Below are 20101 nucleotides of genomic sequence, written 5' to 3'. Positions count from 1 at the left end.
CCTTTCAATATTTGCGATGTTTCAATTTTGACCGCCACCTGGTCCTGTATTGCCACAAGGAACCCTTTTATTTCTGCGGAGAGGTTATTATTATTATTATTTTCTTTACTTTTTTATCAAACAGTTTATTGTCTTTTTCATATCATTTGTACATTTCTGTCATCTGCAATTTTTCCATTAGTTCTATCTGTTTCTTTGTGTTTACTGTGAATGTTTGCAAGAAAATGAATCTCATATATGAACTGCCCAGTGCAATGGCTTTTCCATTTAAAAGCTCTCCTGCACTGCACTCCTGCCATTGGTGATGGCAATGGACAACCATTGTTTGTACTTTGATATTAATTTTACTTTGAACTGTAAAAGAGGTAACTGAAGAGATTGTGGAGGCAGTAGATACCTTTCAAGAATCACTGGAGTCAGAAATGGCTGCAAAGTTGTAAATATCACTCCCTTCTCTATAAAGGGAGGGAGTTAAAAGATAGGAAATTATAGGTTGGTCATCATGACAATAGTAGTTAGTAAAATTCTAGTCTATTAAGGATGAGGTTTCAGGCGACTAGGAAGCATTTGATAAAATAGGCTGAGGTTAGCAATGGCTTCCTTAAGCGGAGAACTTGCCTGACGAATCTGTTGGAATTCTTTGAGGAAATAACAATCAGGGTAAAGAAAGAAAAGTCAGTGGATTTGGATTCTTTTTAGTTTGATTTTCAGAAGGCTTTTGATTAAGTGCCACTCATGCTGCAAAAGAGGAACAAGAAGCCAGTAGTATTAAGGTACTGGCATTGATGGAAGACTAGCTGACTGACAGGAGGCAAAGAGCAGGAACAAAGGAGGCCTTTACTAGTAGTCTCCCTTGATTAGTGGTGTTCCCCATGGGTTGGCTTCTTTTCACGTTATATGTCAATGATCTGGATGCCAAAATTGAAACTTTGTAAATATTGAAAGAACCATAGAGGGAATGTGAGGAAAGTTTTTATCACAGGGTAATTTTAGCCTGGAACACACTCTGAAAAGAGGTGATGGAGACAGATATTTCCATAAAATGTTGAAGCCATTTAGACAAATAGTTGAATTGCCAAGACGTAGGTGGCTATGGATTTAATGCAGGGAAGTGGGATTAGTGTAGATAGATACAGTGGTTGCCATGTACAATGTGGGCCTGCTCTGCAGCTGTAAATTTTGTTAACTGTCTTTGCATCTTCTTATGTGTTTTAAAGCATTTGTTTTCTTTTGAACATATCATTTTTGTTTGATGTAGTAGTTCATAGAAATATGAATGTCAGGAACATTTTTATCCATTAGACAGATTCCACAGCTGACTAAATAACCTTAGCTGTTTGTTGAAGTTTTCTGCAGCTGTTCCCTCGCCCTTCTGTTTGTCCCTACCCATAAAAAAATTGAACTTGCAGTCTGTTATCACTACAAAAGTATCTGGAAAAGGTCAATTAAGATTAAAAGTGTCTTAGTAAAGAGTATGGATAGCACCAAATAATTGGGTATATGAAGCTAAGTTATTGGGTACATTTAAGGCAGTGTTTGATAGATTGTTGATTAGTGAAGAGTTTCAGGGAGGAGGTAGGAGATTGGGTCCAAGAGGAAAGTGCATCAGCCATGAGCCAAGTGGCCTAATTCTGCTTCTATATCTTATGGTCTAAAATTTGGAGCTTTTATATTCAGGCTTTCATGTAAGGCTGGTAATAAAATTGCCCTTAAGGAAAGAAGTTACTGAAACCACTTGAAGTAATGTAAATGAATAGCTTGCCTGTTTATGAAACTTTTCAGTAATTTTCAGGCTTGGAGAGAGAAGGAAGGAGTCAAACTTCTACCCACAACTCATTTGGATAAGCCTCTACCTGAATATATCAATGATACAAGATGCTCAGTATCAGCTGGAAGTCTCAGATCTTTTCTTGAAAGATGGAAAATGAAACAAAATACACTGGCATCAATGCAGGCCATGTAATTGTGAGATTTAATTAAAATCTCTAAATGTATTTTGGATCTTCCTTGCCCCAAGCCTCAGTGAACTGAAGTGTTTAAATTCTGCTTGCAGTCAATTGAAGGAAGTCCTTGAGTCAGGATCCCAATTTGTAATCTAAAAGCAATTAAATATAAATTGAACACACAAGCACATTTAACAGAAATTCACTATACAGAATATCTAGATTATTTGGTTGTGCTTTATGTTCTAAACTTATTGGAATATTGTCATTGCAGTTGTAAGCATTGGGAAGCAATCAGAAGGAAATATTTGATATCTTATAGAACACCTTTTTTTGCAGTGAGCATGGCAAAGGAAGAGATAGCATTAACTGAAAATAAATGCTTGATTTTAGGCAACTGAGAATAAAATTTGTTGAAATATGGAAATTATTTAAAATAAAAAGCAAAACAGAAAAACAGCATATGCTGAAATCTGAAATGAAAACAAATGCAGCATATGTGAAAGAGACCATTAATGTTTTAGAAACTGGGAGGTTTTCATGTGCAGTCATTGACTTAAAATGTTATCTTTTGACAAGATGCAACCTGACTTGCTGAGTATTTCCAATTCTTTGTTTATAAAAACAGAAATACTTTGCTTGAGTTGCCATCTCACATACTATATCAATCCTATGATTATGGAGTTGCATAAAGCAACAAGAAAGAAAAACTGAGGATATCAGAGGAATTAAAATATGGAGATTTATGAAGGAAAGTTATAAGGATTAGCAATAGGATTTATTTACATCTGGAAAGCAAGGTGACTCATAAGGTTACTTTTTCATGGAAGTGGCATCAGAACATTGTGAATTGTGCAGTGTTACCAAACTTAGTCAATGGTGTTAGTGAAAATATGAAAACAGCTGTGTAATTTTTTTTTACAAAGTGTTTCCTTATAAATCAAACTATAAATTGATGGAATATTTCAATTGAACAGCAGCAATTGAAGATTTCTGTGCTGCTCCCCTGACATGGTACAGGTGATCACCACATTTGAGGGGGGTGTTTCAGCCCTAGAAACTGGTTGGTATCATGACTTAATGTGATGCGAAGCTACTTCATCTGCGAATGTATGAAAAAACTCAAGATGAATAAAGATTATTGATATTTTTCTGTACAAGTCCCATGACAGAAAATTTTAATCCACATCACATTTTTGAATAGTAAGGGCAAATTTCCATACCCTGACTGCCCGCTATGAGGGATGGGGTGTCACCTGTATTGGGCATCTTTAAGAATGCATGTGTATTCAAATAAAGTTGCCAGTTTTGACATGTGGAATATAGTTAATTGTAAGAAATATAGACTTATAATCTTTTAAGGCCAATATTAGCAAAAAATGTAACCTATGTTCTTTTTTGTACTTCAGACCATCACCATACTAACTGAGTTGATTCGAGAAAACTTCAGGAACACCAAACTGAAGCAATGCCTCTTAGCTCCTCTAGGAGAACTTATTTACCTTGTGGCCATCCAGGTAGGAAGAACTGAAAATTAAATTTAATATTGCATTTTATATTCCTATTCCGACTCATGGAATCCTGTAAGGGTAGAGCTGATGTGGATGTTAATTTTGATTGGGAAAAACTGAGAGTAGACTTCATTTCTGTTTTCTTTTGAATCAGGTTTATTATCACTGGCATGTTAACTTTGTTAACTTAGCAGCAGCAGAATCTAGAAGAGAAAAAAAATAATAAGTAAACAAACAAAAAAGTATATTGAATAGATTTTAAAAACATGCAAAAGAACAGAAATACTGCATATTATTAAAAAAGTGAGGTAGTGTCCAAAGCTTCAATATGCATTTAGGAATTGGATGGCAGAGGGGAAGAAACTGTTCCTGAATCGCTGTGTGTGTGCCTTCAGGATCCTGTGCCTCCTACCTGATGGTAACAGTGAGAAAAGGGCATGCCCTGGGTGCTGGAGGTCCTCATTAATGGACGCTGCCTTTCTGAGACACCACTCCCCGAACATGTCCTGGGTACTTTGTAGGCTCGTGCCCAAGATGGAGCTGACTAGATTTATAACCCTCTGCAGCTTCTTTTGGTCCTGTGTAGTAGCGCCTCCATACCAGACAGTGATGCAATCTGTCAGAATGCTCTCCATGGTACATCTATAGAAGTTTTTGAGTGTATTTGTTGACATGCCAAATCTCTTCAAGCTCCTAATGAAGTATAGCCACTGTCTTGCCTTCTTTATAACTACATCGATATGTTGGGACCAGGTTAGATCCTCAGAGATCTTGATACCCAGGACCTTGAAACTGCTCACTCTCTCCACTTCTGATCCCTCTATGAGGATTGGTATGCGTTCCTTCATCTTCCTGAAGTTCACAATCAGCTCTTTCGTCTTACTGATATTGAGTGCAAGGTTGTTGCTGTGGCACCATTCCACTAGTTGGCATATCTCATTCCTGTATGCCCTCTTGTCACCACTTGAGATTCTACAAACAATAGTTGTATTGTCAGCAAATTTATAGATGGTATTTGAGCTATGCCTTGCCACACAGTCATAGGTATAGAGAGAGTAGAGCAGTGGGCTAAGCACACACACCTGAGGTGTGCCAGCGTTGATCGACAGTGAGGAGGGTATGTTATCACCAAACCGCACAGATTGTGGTCTTCCAGGGATGTACAGTGACCCAGGTTCTACAACTTCTCAATCAGGATTGTGGTTATGATGGTATTAAATGCTGAGCTATTGTGGTGATAGGCAGATTGCAATGGGTCGAGGTTCTTGCTGAGGCAGGAGTTCAGTCTAGTCATGACCAACCTCTCAAAGTATTTCATCACTGTCAATGTGAGTGCTACCGGGTGATAGTCATTATTGTTCTTCATAGGCACTGGTATAATTGTTGCTTTTTTGAAGCAAGTGAGAGGTTGAAAGTGTTCTTGAATACTCCCGCTAGTTGGCTGGCACAGGTTTTCAGCCTTACCAGGTACTCCATCGGGACCTTCCGCCTTGCGAGGCTTCACTCTCTTTAAAGACAGTCTAACATCGGCCTCTGAGACGGAGATCACAGGGTCACCAGGTGCAGCAGGGATCCTCACAGCTGTAGTTGTGTTCTCCCTTTCAAAGCGTGCATGGAAGGCATTGAGTTCACCTGGAAGTGAAGCATTGCTGCCATTCATACTATTGGGTTTCACTTTGTAGGAAGTAATGTCTTGCAGACCCTGTCAGAGCTGCCAGAGTTGAGTTAGACTGGTTGCCTGTGTTTGCCCATGCCTGTTCTTAACACATATTGGCTAAAAGAGAGTAAGATGATTTTAAACTGCACATCAACTCCTGTTTGCACCATGGTTTCAGCATTTGAGTTCACGCACAATCCTCAGTATGACTATGGTAGAGCGCTGAATTTTCAACCCAATAATCTGAGTACCACTTCCCTTATAGGTACAATTTTTTTCTTCCATTCACTGAAAAATCTGTTGTTTTAACTTTAAAAGATGAAATTGCATATCTGATGATATAATCAAAAAGCTTGATGGGGATGTGACTTTGAGCAATAGAGTATCTGAATGCATGTGTTTTCTTTTAATCAAATGTATTAAATTTTTGATAATACCTGAATTCCTTTGAGATCCTTTTATAAGCCATGGTGCTGTAAAGGTTAGCACAATGCTATTACAGCTCAGAGCATTCAGAGTTCAGTTCCGACGTCATCTGTAAGGAGACATCCTCGCCGTGGAATGTGTGAGCTTTTTCTAGGTATGCTAGTTTCCTCCCAGAGTCCAAAGACATACCAATTAGAAGTTTAATTGGTCATTGTTAATTGTCCTACACTAGGCCAGGGGGTAAAATAAATTTCTGCCACTGTCTATAAGGAGTTTGTACGTTCTCCCGTGACTATGTGAGTTTTCTCCGGGTGCTTTGGTTTCTTCCCACCACCCAAAGGCATTCTGGTTGGTAGGTTAATTGGTCATTGTAAATTGTCCCATGATTAGACCAGGATTAAGTCAGGGCATTGCTGGGCAATGCAGCTTGAAGTGCTGAAGGGTCTATTCCACACCATCAATAAAAAAATAAAATAATGAGTTCATGAGTCAAGATAGAAAAACCAGAAATATTGTTTCGCATTTTGTTCTGGATTGACCAAGCTGTTTCCTGGCAGTGTAAGAAGTACTCTCAATGATATTTTGCAAATGTAGAAAAAAACTACCGCTGAGACCTTGATACTTACATCATAGCAAGTTAATAGAAAGGACGTATCATTTTTGAGGTTTTACCAATTACCTTTGGTGTTTTTGGATCTCAGGAAATGAGAATATTCTAAATACATACTATTGCAAGTGGTGCTCCTCTGGCACTGAGGTTAAATGGGCACCAAATCCACATTATCCTTCCTGTGTATCATACACTACCTGGTTCTCATTCATGTGCAGTCTCTTGAGTTCAAGGAGGACTTGCTACTCTTCCTGTTTTGTGAGCTCTGATGTTATTAATGAGTCTACAGACCCTTCCATCAAAAGGCAGGGAAGGAAGCATTTGTGTAATATGTGTGCTTCTGCGTGCATCCAAAGCATGGCCTTGAGATTCTAAGTGCCATCCCTTTGGATCCTTCTTCACACTGAGCTGCCGTGGTCCAGGGGATCGCAGAAGTTACTGGGGGTGATGCATTTCTTCTAAGAGGCTTTGAGCAAGTTCTCAGATCACTTCCTCCAACCACCTGGTAATTTCTTCCACAGCTCAGAAGAAAGCATCTGTTTCAGGAGTTTCATGTTGTGCATATAAGCTATGTGGCCTGCTCAGCATAGTAAACTGAGAATATAGAGGCTTTTCACAGAGAAATACACAATAAAGATTTACTAAAGTGCCATGGTTTTGTGGCATTCTGCACCAAACTAAATTTCTTCCTTCCAGAAATCTTTCAAAAAACACAGCAAATCAAAATGGCAATGCCCTTCTGGTCACCTCTGCCAGGGTATAATCAATACTAATGTTCAGGTTCTGGAGTGACCTACAGTGCATTCATTTTGAAAAAGGATATTGAGTCATTGAATCAAAAGAACTATTCTATGTGGAAACTGGCCCTTACCAACAAACATTACCATTTGTCTGCATTTGGCCCAAATCTTCCTTGATCTTTTCCATCTATGCCTTTTAAATATCATCATTGTATGTGACTTTCTCTGACAGCTTGATTCACATATTTGTCAGATTACTTGAAGAGAAGGTGGAGTTGAAGGTGAAGATTACCTCTTCCTCGGAAACTTAAGACTACATTGCCAGGGCTAGAAAATAGGCCATCAGTGGTGAGACTTGGCTTGTTGCTTTTGTATATTTGAGGCTGAAGAGAGATTTCATTGATGTGTACAAAATATTGAGTGTCCCAGGTGGAGTTGATAAGAAGTAGGTATCTCCTCCAATAGATAGCAATAATCTTATGTATTTAACAGAAGGGTTAGAAAGGAACCGAAGACTGTTGGAGTCAGAACTTGATCAAACAGATTGGCAGAAGCAGAAATACTTAATGGATTTATAAATTATCTTGTATAAGTACCTGATATGTTGGAACATCAGACAATGGGCAAAATGAGGTTCACCTATAGGTCTATCTTGTTTGGCATTGATATGATAGCCATATTATTTTCTATTCATCAGATTTCTTTGTTTTTAATTTTACATTAACCCCACAGGATCATATCTTAGTTCTTTTACATTTCCAGTTGTTACTATTCCTGCTGAGCTGTCTTTGTTGAATAATCTCCTTTCTTGAAAAAAGTTGTGAATTATGTTAGTGTTTTTTCAAAAATGAGATTTTTACTTATCTGCTAGAAAAATCTGGAAACTAATTTCATTTGGATGTTATTTTTTTAGGAGGAGCGAGGACCACACTCAAGAGACCACTGGACTATCCCCTCTGCAGCCTATTCTGTGGTAATGAGATGTATTCGGGAAGGGGTAAGGCTCTTTCTTGTCTCCTGAGAAACAAATAATATTCCTTGTTCTTCAATATTATACTCTTCATATTTGCACGTACATAGTTTGTGTTTGTAATCTGCTGAATTAGAATTGTCTCGGGAGATTCCCACTTGCCAAGTCCCAGAAGTGTTCTTTCTTTGTTTTAGCCATATTTGTTTGTGAATATTCAACTTTAATAAAATAAATACAGATGTTTTAAATTCCCATTATGAGTGCAGGAATTATGCATTTATCAAAATGATAGGAAGTTTTTCTGAAAGTATAAACAGATATATTTGCTAAAAGAAAACCACCACCGATGAATGTAAGAATTTTGAACCAATTTTATGCTAATGTGCTAAACTGTTTCTGTACCAAGTTATGACTGTGGTTAACATTGTTGAGTATCATTTAAATACAGACTTATTTCCTTTCTGGTCATAAGTTGCCAATCCGGACCAAGAGTATTGTAACTGTAACTGGGGTTTGTGAAATACTTCCTAACTGCAAATAGCTCAAGTTATTGTTATTGGATTTTAAAGATATAGAATATGTCTGGTTCAATGTTAGTTAATTAAGCAACTCGTTGATGGTAGTGATATTGTTACCTTTGGAAGTCAAGAATGAGGCATAAATCTTGTGATTATAGCTGTTCTATCAGATGTTCATAATGATTAATGGGAATCAATTCACTCGACATATAAAAGAGAGAGTGAACAAGCAAAACAAATGATAGAGGGGAGAAAAGTCGTGATCATCCTATACTAAAAACTAGCTCAGACTAGAGAAATAAAGCATTTTTCAATGATAAGAAATAACTTAAGAAATTTAGGGAAATTGATGAAGCTTACATGGGCTTTAGCAAGTCATTTGACAAGGTCCCGCATGGGTAGTTGGTCAAGAAGGTTTAGTTAAAATTGCCATTCAAGATGAGGTAATAAATTGGATTAGGTATTAGCTTTGTGGGAGAAGCTAGATTTTGAGAAGGTAGTAAATGGTTGCCTTTTGGATGGGAAACCTATGACTAGTGGAGTGCTGCAGGGATCGGTGCTGGGTTCATTGTTGTTAGTCATCTTTATCAACGATCTGGATGATAATGTGGTTAACTAGAAAATTTGTGGATGACACTAAGATTGGGGGTGTAGTGGACAGTGAGGAAAACTATCAGAGCTTGCAGTGAGATTTGGACCAACTGGAAAAATGGGCCGAAAAGTGGCAGATGGAATTTAATGCAGTCAAGTGCAAGGTGCTGCACTTTGGTATGACCAACCAGGGTAGGACTTACGCAGGGATCTGGGAACACAGGTACATAATTCATTGAAACTGGCATCACAGGTAGATAGGGTAGATGCCTACAGGAAAAATGTAAATAAGATTGAAAGAGTGCAGAGAAAATTTATAAGGTGTTGCCAGGACTGGAGAACCTGAGTTATAAGGAAAGAATGAATAAGTTAGGACTTTTTTCCTTGGAACGTAGAAGGTTGAGAGGAAATTTGATAGAGGTTTACAAAATTAGGAAGGGTATAGATAGGGTAAATGCAAGCAGACCTTTTCCACTGAAGTTGGGTGGAACTGAATGAAGGATGAAAATTAAAAAGTTAAGGGGAATGAGGGGAAACCTCTTCACTTAAGGGTGGTGAGAGTGTGGAATGCACTGCACGCAAACTCAGTTTGAGGGAAGTTTGAATAGGTACATGGATGGCAGAGGTATGGAGGGCAATGGTCCAGTTGCAGGCTGATGGGGCAAGGCAGTTTAAATAGTCCAGCACGGAATAGATAGAATGAAGGCCTGTTTCAGTGCTGTCTTTTCTCTGACTCTAAATAGTCAAATTCGGTGGCATGACACAGACTGCAGAGAAACTTCTAGAAAAATGCAGAATCAGCTATACTACAATTATAGAGGATTCATAGAAAACCTACAGCACAATACAGGCCCTTCAGCCCACAAAGGTTCACTGAACAAATTGCACACATAACTATCAGCTACCAGTTGTACTGAATAAAGTGGTCACTGGGTATATGTTCATTGTCTTCTGATCGTGTAGCCCATTTCAAGGTTCGACATGTGTGTTCAGAGATGCTCTTCTGCAAACTACTGTTGCAATGCATGATTATTTGAGTTACTGCCACCTTCCTGTCTGTATGAAGTCAGGAAGCTGAGGAAGAGACCACTGGGTTTTCTCTTCAACCTATCAGAGGTGCCGAATAGCAAGACCTTTAGCATTGTCAAGGATCCCGCCTATCCATCCAACAATCTCTTTGACCCCCTATCATCAGGCAGGAAGAACCAGATCAATAGGATAAAGACTGGGAAGCAGCTTCTTTCCCCAGGCCATGAGACAACTGAACTCCCTGCCGCCACCTAGGTCTTGTCATGTAAGAAGTGCCAGTAGCTTTATATTATTTATTTTTAACTTGTTAATTTATACATGTTGAAATTACTTTATGCTTTGTGTGAGTTATATGTACTGCATTGTGTGCCTTGGTCTGGAGGAATGTTTTGTTTAGCAATATACATCTATATAGCTGAATGACAATAAACTTGAACTAGTCTTTGTTTTCCTCTGACCTCTATCATTAACAAGGCCTTTTTGCCCACGGAACTGCCACTCACTGGATGTTTTTTTGCTTTTTGTATCATTCACTGTAAACTCTGAAGCAGGGTTTCCCAACCATTTTTATGCCATGGACCAATACCATAATCAAGGGGTCCATGGACCTGAGGTTGGGAACCCCTGTTCCAGATACTGTTGTCTCTAGAGATCAGTAGTTTATGACACTGTCCCATGTCAAGGTCGATTAGGTCATATTTCTTCCCCATTCTGAACAACAAATGAACCTCTTGACCTTGTCTGCTAGCTTTTACACATTGAGCTGCTGCAACATGTTTGGCTGATTAGATATTTAAATTAACATGCAGGTATATAGGTGTACCTAATATAGTGGCAATTGAGTATATAAGTGATGATATAAAAATATAAGCAAGCATTTGAAAATTAAACAAGAACAATATAAGAAAAATAACTATTTTACACTGTGATCCAACAGTATTTTAATGTAATATTTAATCTTTGCACAATGACATGTTTGCTCTTTTAAACAGATTTTTTTTATCATGTTCAAGGCAGAGAGGAGAAATTTGCCGTGAAGATATTTCACCAGATATAATTAAGCACAAATGTTCTGGTGGTTAGTGTTTCTACAGGCTAAGGAAGTCTTAATCCCAAAAGGATTGCAAAAAAAAAATTTCAAGTGGTGTCAAATTCAATTTGGGTGACAGTCTTACTGAGTATGTGGAGAGTGAAACCGACTTTGACCTTTTTTTTTCCATCAGCAATAAATGATCATCATTACCAGGGATTCAGGCGTTGTACCTCAAGATTTTCTGATGATTATTGATAGTAGCAGCCTAAGGTAGAAGGAAAAGTAGTTTGGGGAATTGTGTTGGTAACAAGTACAATATATGAATATATCTGTATATTTATGAACACTTTGAAGAAGTATCTGCTTTTAATTAACATTATTAAAGAATTAATAATGTCTTTTTATTGGATTCTGGCAGATGATCTCAGATAGGTAGGTTGACCAAGTTTGCGGATGATACAAAGACAGGTGGAGGGGTAGATAGTGAAGGAGGGTGTCTGCAGAAGTACTTGGACAAATTGGGGGAATGGGCAAAGAAGTGTCAGATGGAATATCGTTTAGGGAAGTGTAGCCGTGCACCTTAGTAGAAAGAATAAAGATGTAGACTATTTTCTGAATTGCGAGAAAATTCAAAAATCAGAGGTGCAAAGGGACTTGGGAGTCCTTATGCAGGATTCCCTAAGGGTTAACTTGTTAAGTTGATTGTGTGGTAAAGAAGACAAATGCATTGTTGGCATTCATTTTGAGAGGACTAGAATATAACAGCAAAGGTGTAATGCTGAGGTTTCATAAGGCATTGGTTAGACCAATCTGGAGTGTTGTGAGCAATTTTGTTCCCCTTATCTAAGAAAAAAATGTGCTGGCTTTGGAGAAGGTCCAGAGGAAGTTCATGAGAATGATTCTGAGAATGAAAGGCTTAACATACAATTTGAGGAGCTTTTGATAGCTCTGGGCTGTACTTGCTGGAGTTTAGAAGAATGAAGGGAATTTCACTGAAACCTATTGAATGCCTTAGATAGAGTGGATTTGGAGAGGTTGTTTCCTGTCCTGGACCAGAGGGCACAGTCTCAGAATATAGGGATGTCCATTTAGAACAGAGAGTGGTTAATCTGTGGAATTCATTGCCACAGATGGCTGTGTTGGCCAAGTTATTAGGTATATTTAAAGCAGAGACTGATATTTCTTAATTAGTCAGGGTGCCAAACCTTATGGGAAGAAAGCAGGAGGATAGGGTTGGAGGAATAATAAATCAGCCATAGTGGAATGGCGGAGCAGACTCGATGGCCTAATGTCCTAATTCTGCTCATAGCTTCTGTTCTTGTGGGATGCTATTTTGCAGTTGTACAAGGTGGAGTTGAAGCCATATTTGGACTATTGAGTTAATTTTTGGTCACTCTGTTATAGGAAAAATGCTGTTAAACTGGAAAGAGTGCAGAGGAGATTTACAAATAAAGTGGATTCCACTTAATTGGGACGCATTGGGACTGGTACATTTTGGTTCAATTAAGCGGTTGCCTCAATTATCTGTAGTTTCATGGAACTAGTTAAAAGGTTTTAAAAAAGTCAAACTAATTTTAACTGAGTAACAATTTATGTATTTAAATGAAATCCAAAACAAATTAGAACACTAACAATACTATTATGGTACGCTAAAATGGTTCCTAATAGTTATCAGTGGCGGATTTCATCCAAATACACTTTTGATTGACTGTAGCAGTGGTGGTTGACTGTTGTATCCAGTGATGACAAGTACTGTGCAGGACAGTTTTTAAAGTGGAAAAGCTGTTGCATTTGGGCAGCTCCACTCTCTCAACCTGGGAAGTTTGGGTCCAGTGTTATGAGTAATTGTCACAACTGGGCTCTTCCTTAGTTTCATTGGATGACCATGACTTCTTCTGAGTCTCAGCATGCCCTTCGCTCTCCACAGAGTGTTACAAAAACGCCTTTCTGGCCATTGGATCTCGCCCACTCCATCGGAGATGATTTCACGTGGTAGGAAAGGCATGTTACTATCTGAGTGGGGTATGAGGACTGCCAGCTCCCCTCACTTTGTTTAGCCCTCCCGTGAAAGTGTTGTACCAGGGTGTAGCTGCTGTCACAGGTGAAAGCAGAGTGTTCACTGGAAATCAATGGTGAGTGAACTGCCCCAAATTAGTCACGACAGGTGCCTTCATCAGAGGTGCTGTCCCTCCTTTGACACCCCATACAAGTCAACTATAAATGAACAAAATCAGCGCAGACTGCTAGTGCGGATACAATGACTCAAACACTTATTTCAACGACTACATCCTACAAATCTTATTGTAATATTCAAGATGATTTCTTTGTAGTTCGTAACTTGATGAAGTAGTGGAATTGTTTCATTTTCACTCCCGGCCATTTCTGGCATCTCCAAGCTTGAAACCACAGTGAGCACAACAGTTCTGAATTGTCTTGCTGCTTATTTCCTGCCAACTCAGTTACAAAAATCACTGCTTTTTGAGCAGAAACATATGCAACTGACTCTATTTAAAACTGTTTGCTTTAAGCTCAGTGTAATGTCTAACAGCCACACAAGTGCATTGAACTGACACTAGTAAGAAATGATTCAGCAGATCCCTTGTCCCAATTAAGAGGTATAATGTCCCAAATAAACAAAGGGAATCCCGTTATTTTCTTGATTAGTTTTTGTTCTTTAAGAGTTGTCCCAAATAAGCGGCTGCCGGATTAACCATCGCCCACTGAACATGAATCAGCTGTAATTTACTGGGAATCCAGGGACTTGGCTATGGAGAGAGGCTGAGTAAGTTGAGTCTTTTTTTCTTTGAAGTGTGATCTTGTAGAGTTTCATAATTGTGATGGGTACAGATGGGGTTAATTTTACCTAGGAGTTGGGGATTCAAGAAGTTTCAAAGGTTTCAAAGGTACATTTAATGTCAGAGAAATGTATACAATATACATCCTGAAATTCTTTTTCTTCACAACCATCCATGAAAACAGAGGACTGCCCCAGAGAATGAATGACAGTTAAATGCTAGAACCCCAAAGTACCCCTAGCTCCCCCTCACATGCATAAGCAGCAGCAAAGTAACCATCCCCCCTCCAGAAAAAAAACTCAGCACCCCCCCACTGAGCACTCAAGTGTGCAGCAAAGCATCAGTAAAGGCACAGACTTGCAGTGCTCCAAAGACTACTCGTTCACCCGGTAATTCGACATATCACAGGCTCTCTCTTTAAAAAGGGAAAAAGAGGTGTCTCCGTTTCACAGTGAGGGGGAGACATAACAAACAACTCGCTGATTTGCAATGTTATAAGTCTGTTGCGTCGCTTTTTCTGAGCTCTGTGCCCAAAGAACTTGGGTCTCTGGGCAGACTGCCAGCAGCCAGTTTGCTACTTTCGATCTTCTGTGTACTCCTACGACACACTGATTTCCTGCAGAGGCACTGACCTCGAGTCCGCCTGCCTCCAGAGCAATGGAGTCCTGAAACTCCGAAGGCCAGCTGATCTTCTAGGCTGTGTCCTTGGCATATCGAGTAACAGCCAGTTGTGAGACCCCTGCGAGCGGGTCCCATTTCTGCAAAGGACCTAAGTCATTGTATAATTCTAGGACAGAGTCTTCAAAAGAACCCTGAAGGGAAATATAGAGATATCAAAGATAGAAATAGAGCTGTTTCCGAAGATGCAAGCAAAGGAGTCGCCGTTAGGCACCATTGTCTCCTAAGCTCCTCCTAACCTCCTAAGTTCAGAATTTCGGTTTAAGAAGAGAGGGGAGATATTTAATTGGAACTCAAAGGGAAACTTTTTCCACCGAGAAGTTAGTATTTGGAATGAGCTGCCAGAGGAGGAGGTTAGGCAGGTACATGGTTAGGAAAGGTTTAGAGTGATGGGAGTAGCTTAAATTGAAATTTTAGTCAACATGGACCAATTGGGTTGAATGGCCTGTTTCGGTGCTGTATAAGTCACAGAATACCCTCTTGATGCTTCAGGAGGAAGTACAGGGTAAAATACCAATAGTTGTTGCCATATAAAAAGTAGGTTGAGGGGTGATGCCTATAATTTGGGGCCTGCTGATGCTTTGTAAATGTGATGAGTGGGTAATGAATCAAACAGAGTATCTTGTATTAGACTGAAGGAATCTATAAATGGATGTGTTGCTCCAGTTACATCAGTAGTCCAATCCACCTTGACATTTGGAATCACACAATGTTGACACCTTATTTATCTCAATGTGTACATAAAAACCTGAAAACCCAAGCTAATTTTGGAAAGAAAAAAACTAGTGACTTCCTCTCTGATTATCAGGATCACCTTGTCATCCTGACTTAATCAAAAACTGGTTCAGCTATTGTGGAAAGGAATTGAATGATTTATTATCGATCATAGAAAGTGGCAGTCTGTTTGATGCATCCTACTGTTTGGGAAATTTAGCTATCTCCTGAAATTTAACTGAGATTTCACTGTGCTTTACCTTAAAACTGCGACTCCAGATCCTAGCTCGTCTGTTTATTTACCATAATAATGGTATGATGTCCTTATCATCTTCAAAGCTGTATCATCAGCAAAACCCTTTTGCTACACGTAAAGAAGACTACTGTGACAAATGTGAGTGAGATTGCAAGTTAGGGTGCTGCTGTTAACGGGGGCTTGAACAGTTACTTCTGTGGGAATGCTAGAGGGGACGCTACAACCCCAGTATTTTGGTAGAAAACTCAAAATGGTTTGCTGCCCAAATAGTTTGCTTTATTTTGTCCATTGGTTCTCTTATCCACATTAGTGGAGTGTATCCTATCACACTCCTGACTGTGACGTGCCTTTGACCTTCTCTTGTAGTCAGACTGTTTGTACAGATGCCTCGCCAGGTTTTTGGATACAGATACTCCCAGAATGTTGATTGTAAGTGGATGGTCCAGCAAATGGAACATTTGTAGTTGTTAGAATCGCTCTTGTCAGAGATGTTGGGACTTGTGTTGTATGTAGTTTGTGATTGAATGTCTTGCAGATTGATGTGAGCTGCTTCAGTGTCTGAAGTGTTGTAAATAATATAAGCACTGTGAATGGAAAATAATTGGGAAAAAGAAATGTACACTATGGGAATTAAAAGAGATTGACCTACTGTAAGGCATAGCTGTGATTTTGTAATAGAACATTCTATTTCGTTGGTGATGGACCATATCCAACATGCAGATGATATCATTCACAATAGGTTGGAACTGCTTTTGATGGTCAGGTTTATTATTAGCATGGAAGTGGAAAGCTTCCAGCATAAACAATGTGTTGCCAGCATTCCAGGAGTGGTAAAATGTGTTTTTAAAGCTAAGGTGGCAGGACTTGGTCAGAGAGGTCAGGCTGTGCCTAAGAGAACGAGCAGCAGAAATAAAATTTAATACATCTGATGGTGTTTAAGCCAACCTCTGTGGAGCAATTATGGTCTCATTCTGATGCCAAGAAAATACCAAAGCATCATCTTCATTCTAATGCATGGCAACGAATGTATTCCTTAAAGGTACATACTTGGTGCTTGATTTCTGCTTGGAGCAGTAGATAGTTTGCTACATCAGGAGCATGGTGTTGTCCTGAAAGGAAAAAAAGACAGATAAGTTATATAAACATTAGGGGGTTCATCTAATGAGGTCCCAGAGTGCTGATCACCTATATCCAGGTTCATTGAAAAATTGAGCAGGCAGGTCTTAGACAGAGAGAAAACAATGCTTTATTGGATCTCTTTACAATTCTGATGAAAAGCAAGGCAGGGGACACCATGGTTGTTTTTATATACAATGAACCTAGTTCAAATTTATTGTCATGTTTAAGCAAGAAGTGCAAACACTTACCAGATCTAAAAGCAGCATGTGTAGATAAAATTAGTCAGCCTGTAAGCACAATTTAAATCATGATAATTAACAAATATTGTGTATTTAAACAGTGTGCTTTTTACTGGCAAATTTAATGGAACAACATTGCATAGATTGAAATAAAAAATAATTGGCTTTTGAAATATCATACATATATGCTTAATGCTCATTTAACAAGTATACACTTAAGAGGAGTAGGCAGGATAATGAAGCCAACTGTTCTTTATTAATACCACATTGGAAGCCAGTACAGTACTCCCCTGTGTGCTAATTATGGCAGTATCTTATTACATTCCTGCAGCAGATTTAAGGTGATGAGCCCCTGCTGTGCTGTCTGCATAAAAGTTTTATCCAGTCATATTTTAGTCCACAATTAACTAAACTGACAGCATCTGTTAGTAGTGTTAAAGGTTGTGTCTCTCAGTTTTTTACTTAATGGTTAATCATCTCATTTTCCCCAAAGAGCTCAATGAGTAGACATTACAGATGGTTGATTAAAAATGCATGTGTATGATTAGACTATTACTGATGCATATGAATGGGACTCCTTTACCCTACTGTTCCTCTCCAGCATGATGAGTTTTAAAAACAGATTGGCTAGAATGAACAATTGTTGCAGATACTGAAATTCCACAGCAAAGGTGGAAAATGTTCAGTTAACCTGTTAGATCATTCAGCATCCATACAAGGCAACAAAGATGCGGTTTCAGGCATAAGATCTTCCTTTTAACCATCATCTGCTCAACTTCACTTCACTTTCATAATACGCCCACTAAAGGCTGACACAGCTCATAAAGTCATGGATTTTCAAAGCTGCATAAAATCGATGGTGTATTCCATTTTGATGGATCCTTTATAAATGTAAGTTTGGTAACTCACATGCTGACAATCCGAGGTGACCACACTCAATGTCAATTACTGACACTTCTGGCAACAGACACAAAATGCTGGAGCAACTCTGCAGGACAGGCAGCGTCTATGGAGAAGAGTGAACAGTCGGTATTTCAGGCTGAGACCCTTCATCAGAACTGAGAAAAAAAGATGAGAAGTTAGAGCAAGAAGGTGGGGGTAGAGGAGGAAGAAGTACAAGCTGGTCAGTGGTATGTGAAACCAGGAGAGGGGGACGGGTGAAGTAAAGAGCTGGGAAGCTGATAGGTGAAAGAGCTAAAGGGCTGGAGAAGAGGGAAACTGACAGGAAAGGGTAGCAGGAAGAGGAGCGCCAGAGGGAGACGATGTACAGGTAAGGAGATGAGGTGAGAGAGAGAAATGCAAATGGGAATAGTGGGGGGGGGGAGGGGGGGGAATTACCAGACGTTCAAGAAATCGATGTTTATGCCATCTATTGGAGGAATACAAGGTGTTGCTCCTCCAACCTGAGTGCAGTGTCACTGCAACAGTAAAGGAGGCCATGAAATGACAGAACAGGAATAGGAAGTAGATTTGAAGTGGTGGCGATCAGGAGATCCTGCTTGGTTTTGGCAAACAGATCATAGGTGCTTGATGTAGCACCACTACATTGGGTCTCACCAATATACAGGATCACCGGATACAGTAGATGAAGTGTCACCTCACCTAGAGGGATTGTTTGGGGTCCTGAATAGTAGTGAGGGAGGAGGTGTAGGGGCAGGTATGGCACTTGTCCCACTTGTAATGCTAAGTATCAGGAGGGAGATCACTGAGGAGGAATGAATGGACAAGGGAGTCATGTAGGGGGTGATCTCTGTGGAAAGTAGGGAGGAGGGAATGACGAGCTTGCTGGTGGGATCCCGTAGGAGGTGGCAGAAGTTATGGGGAATTATTTGCTGAACACAGAGGCTACTGGGGTGGTAGGTGAGGACAAGAGCAATACTATCCCTTGTGGAGTAGTGGGAAGATGGGATGAGGGCAGGTGTGTGTTAAATGGAAAAGATGTGGTTGAGGCCAGTGTTGATGGTGGAGGAAGGAAAGCCCCTTTGAAAAAGGAGGACATCTCTTTAGTTCTCATTATACTTTTAGAAGTTGGGCCTGCTTTGCCAGAAATGAAGTTTAATATTGAAAGGAAGTTATCATTTTAAAATTTGGGAAACCATCCACATTATGGTTCAAAGTAATATTCTTACCTGTTCAGCTGAGTCTTTCAATAATGTCACACTAACTATTTTCCTGAAGCTAAGTGCTGATATTTTGTTGGTTTTCATCGAGCCATAAAAAAAGGACAGCACAGAAACAGGCCCATAAGTCCCACCTAGTCCGTGGTGAACCATTTAAACTGCCTACTCCCATCTATCTGATCCTCCATGCCCCTCCCATCCATGCACCATCTAAACTTCTCTTCAATATTGAAATTGATATCGCATGCACCACTTTTGCTGGCAGCATGTCCCAACCCTCTGAATGAAGAAGTTTCCCCTCATGCACTGCTTAAACTTTTCACCTTTCACCTTTAACCTAGTACCTCTAGTTGAAGTGCCACCGAACCGTAGTGGAAGAAGCCTGCTTCCATTTACCCTATCTATACCCCTCATAATTTTGTATACCTCTATCAAATCTTCTCTCAGTCTTCTATAGCTGAGGAATAAAGTCCTAAGCTATTTAATCTTCCCATATAGCTCAGGTCTTCCAGAGCTGGCACCATCCTTGTAAATTTGCTCTGTACTCTTTCAACCTTATTTACATTCTTAATCTTTACTCTAGGTAAGTGACTAAAATTGCACACAGTTCTCCAAATTAAGCCTCATAAATGTTTTATACAACTTTAACATATCATCTTCTCTACTTAATACTTTGATTTATGAAGGCCAATGTGCCAAAAGCTTTTTTTATGACCCTATCTACCTGCGACACCGCTGTCAATGAACTGTGGACCTGTATTCTTAGATCCCTTTGTTCTACTACACTCCTTGGTGCCTTGCTCTTCACTGTGTAAGGCCTACCTTGGTTGGTCCTATGAAATACATTTTGTGCTTGTCTGCATTAAATTCCATCTGCCATTTTTCAGTCTATTTTTTTCAGCAGGTCCTGATCCCACTGCAAGCCAAGACAGGCTTCCTCGCATTCCACCTCATCCAGTTAACCACATTGTCTTCCGAATTGTTGACATAGATGACAAGCAACACAGACCCTGCAGCACACCACTAGTCACAGGCATCCAGTCAGGAGAGGCAACTGCCTACTGCCACTCTCTGGCTTCTCCGAGAATGTCTAATCCAATTTAGAACATAAAACAGAAGAGTACACCACAGGAGCAGGCTATTTGGCCCACA

At 39.5% G+C, this 20101-nt stretch overlaps 1 protein-coding gene across 15 annotated transcripts in view; it reads left to right on the top strand.

Moving 5' to 3' along the window:
* ulk4 (unc-51 like kinase 4) overlaps positions 1–20101 on the top strand; it is a 712463-nt gene that overhangs the window by 227984 nt on the left and 464378 nt on the right. For all 15 annotated transcript variants that reach the window (XM_059945716.1, XM_059945717.1, XM_059945718.1 and 12 more), the window contains 2 exons: positions 3353–3460; positions 7801–7884. In XM_059945716.1, coding sequence (XP_059801699.1) covers positions 3353–3460; positions 7801–7884 — 192 coding nt within the window. The remainder of the gene's footprint in view (positions 1–3352; positions 3461–7800; positions 7885–20101) is intronic.

This window comes from Hypanus sabinus, chromosome 20 (genome assembly GCF_030144855.1).
Source record: "Hypanus sabinus isolate sHypSab1 chromosome 20, sHypSab1.hap1, whole genome shotgun sequence".
In the NCBI taxonomy this organism is placed as follows: domain Eukaryota; kingdom Metazoa; phylum Chordata; class Chondrichthyes; order Myliobatiformes; family Dasyatidae; genus Hypanus; species Hypanus sabinus.
The sequence above is the reverse complement of the archived record's forward strand: the minus strand, read 5'-3'. Positions and strand labels throughout refer to the sequence as shown.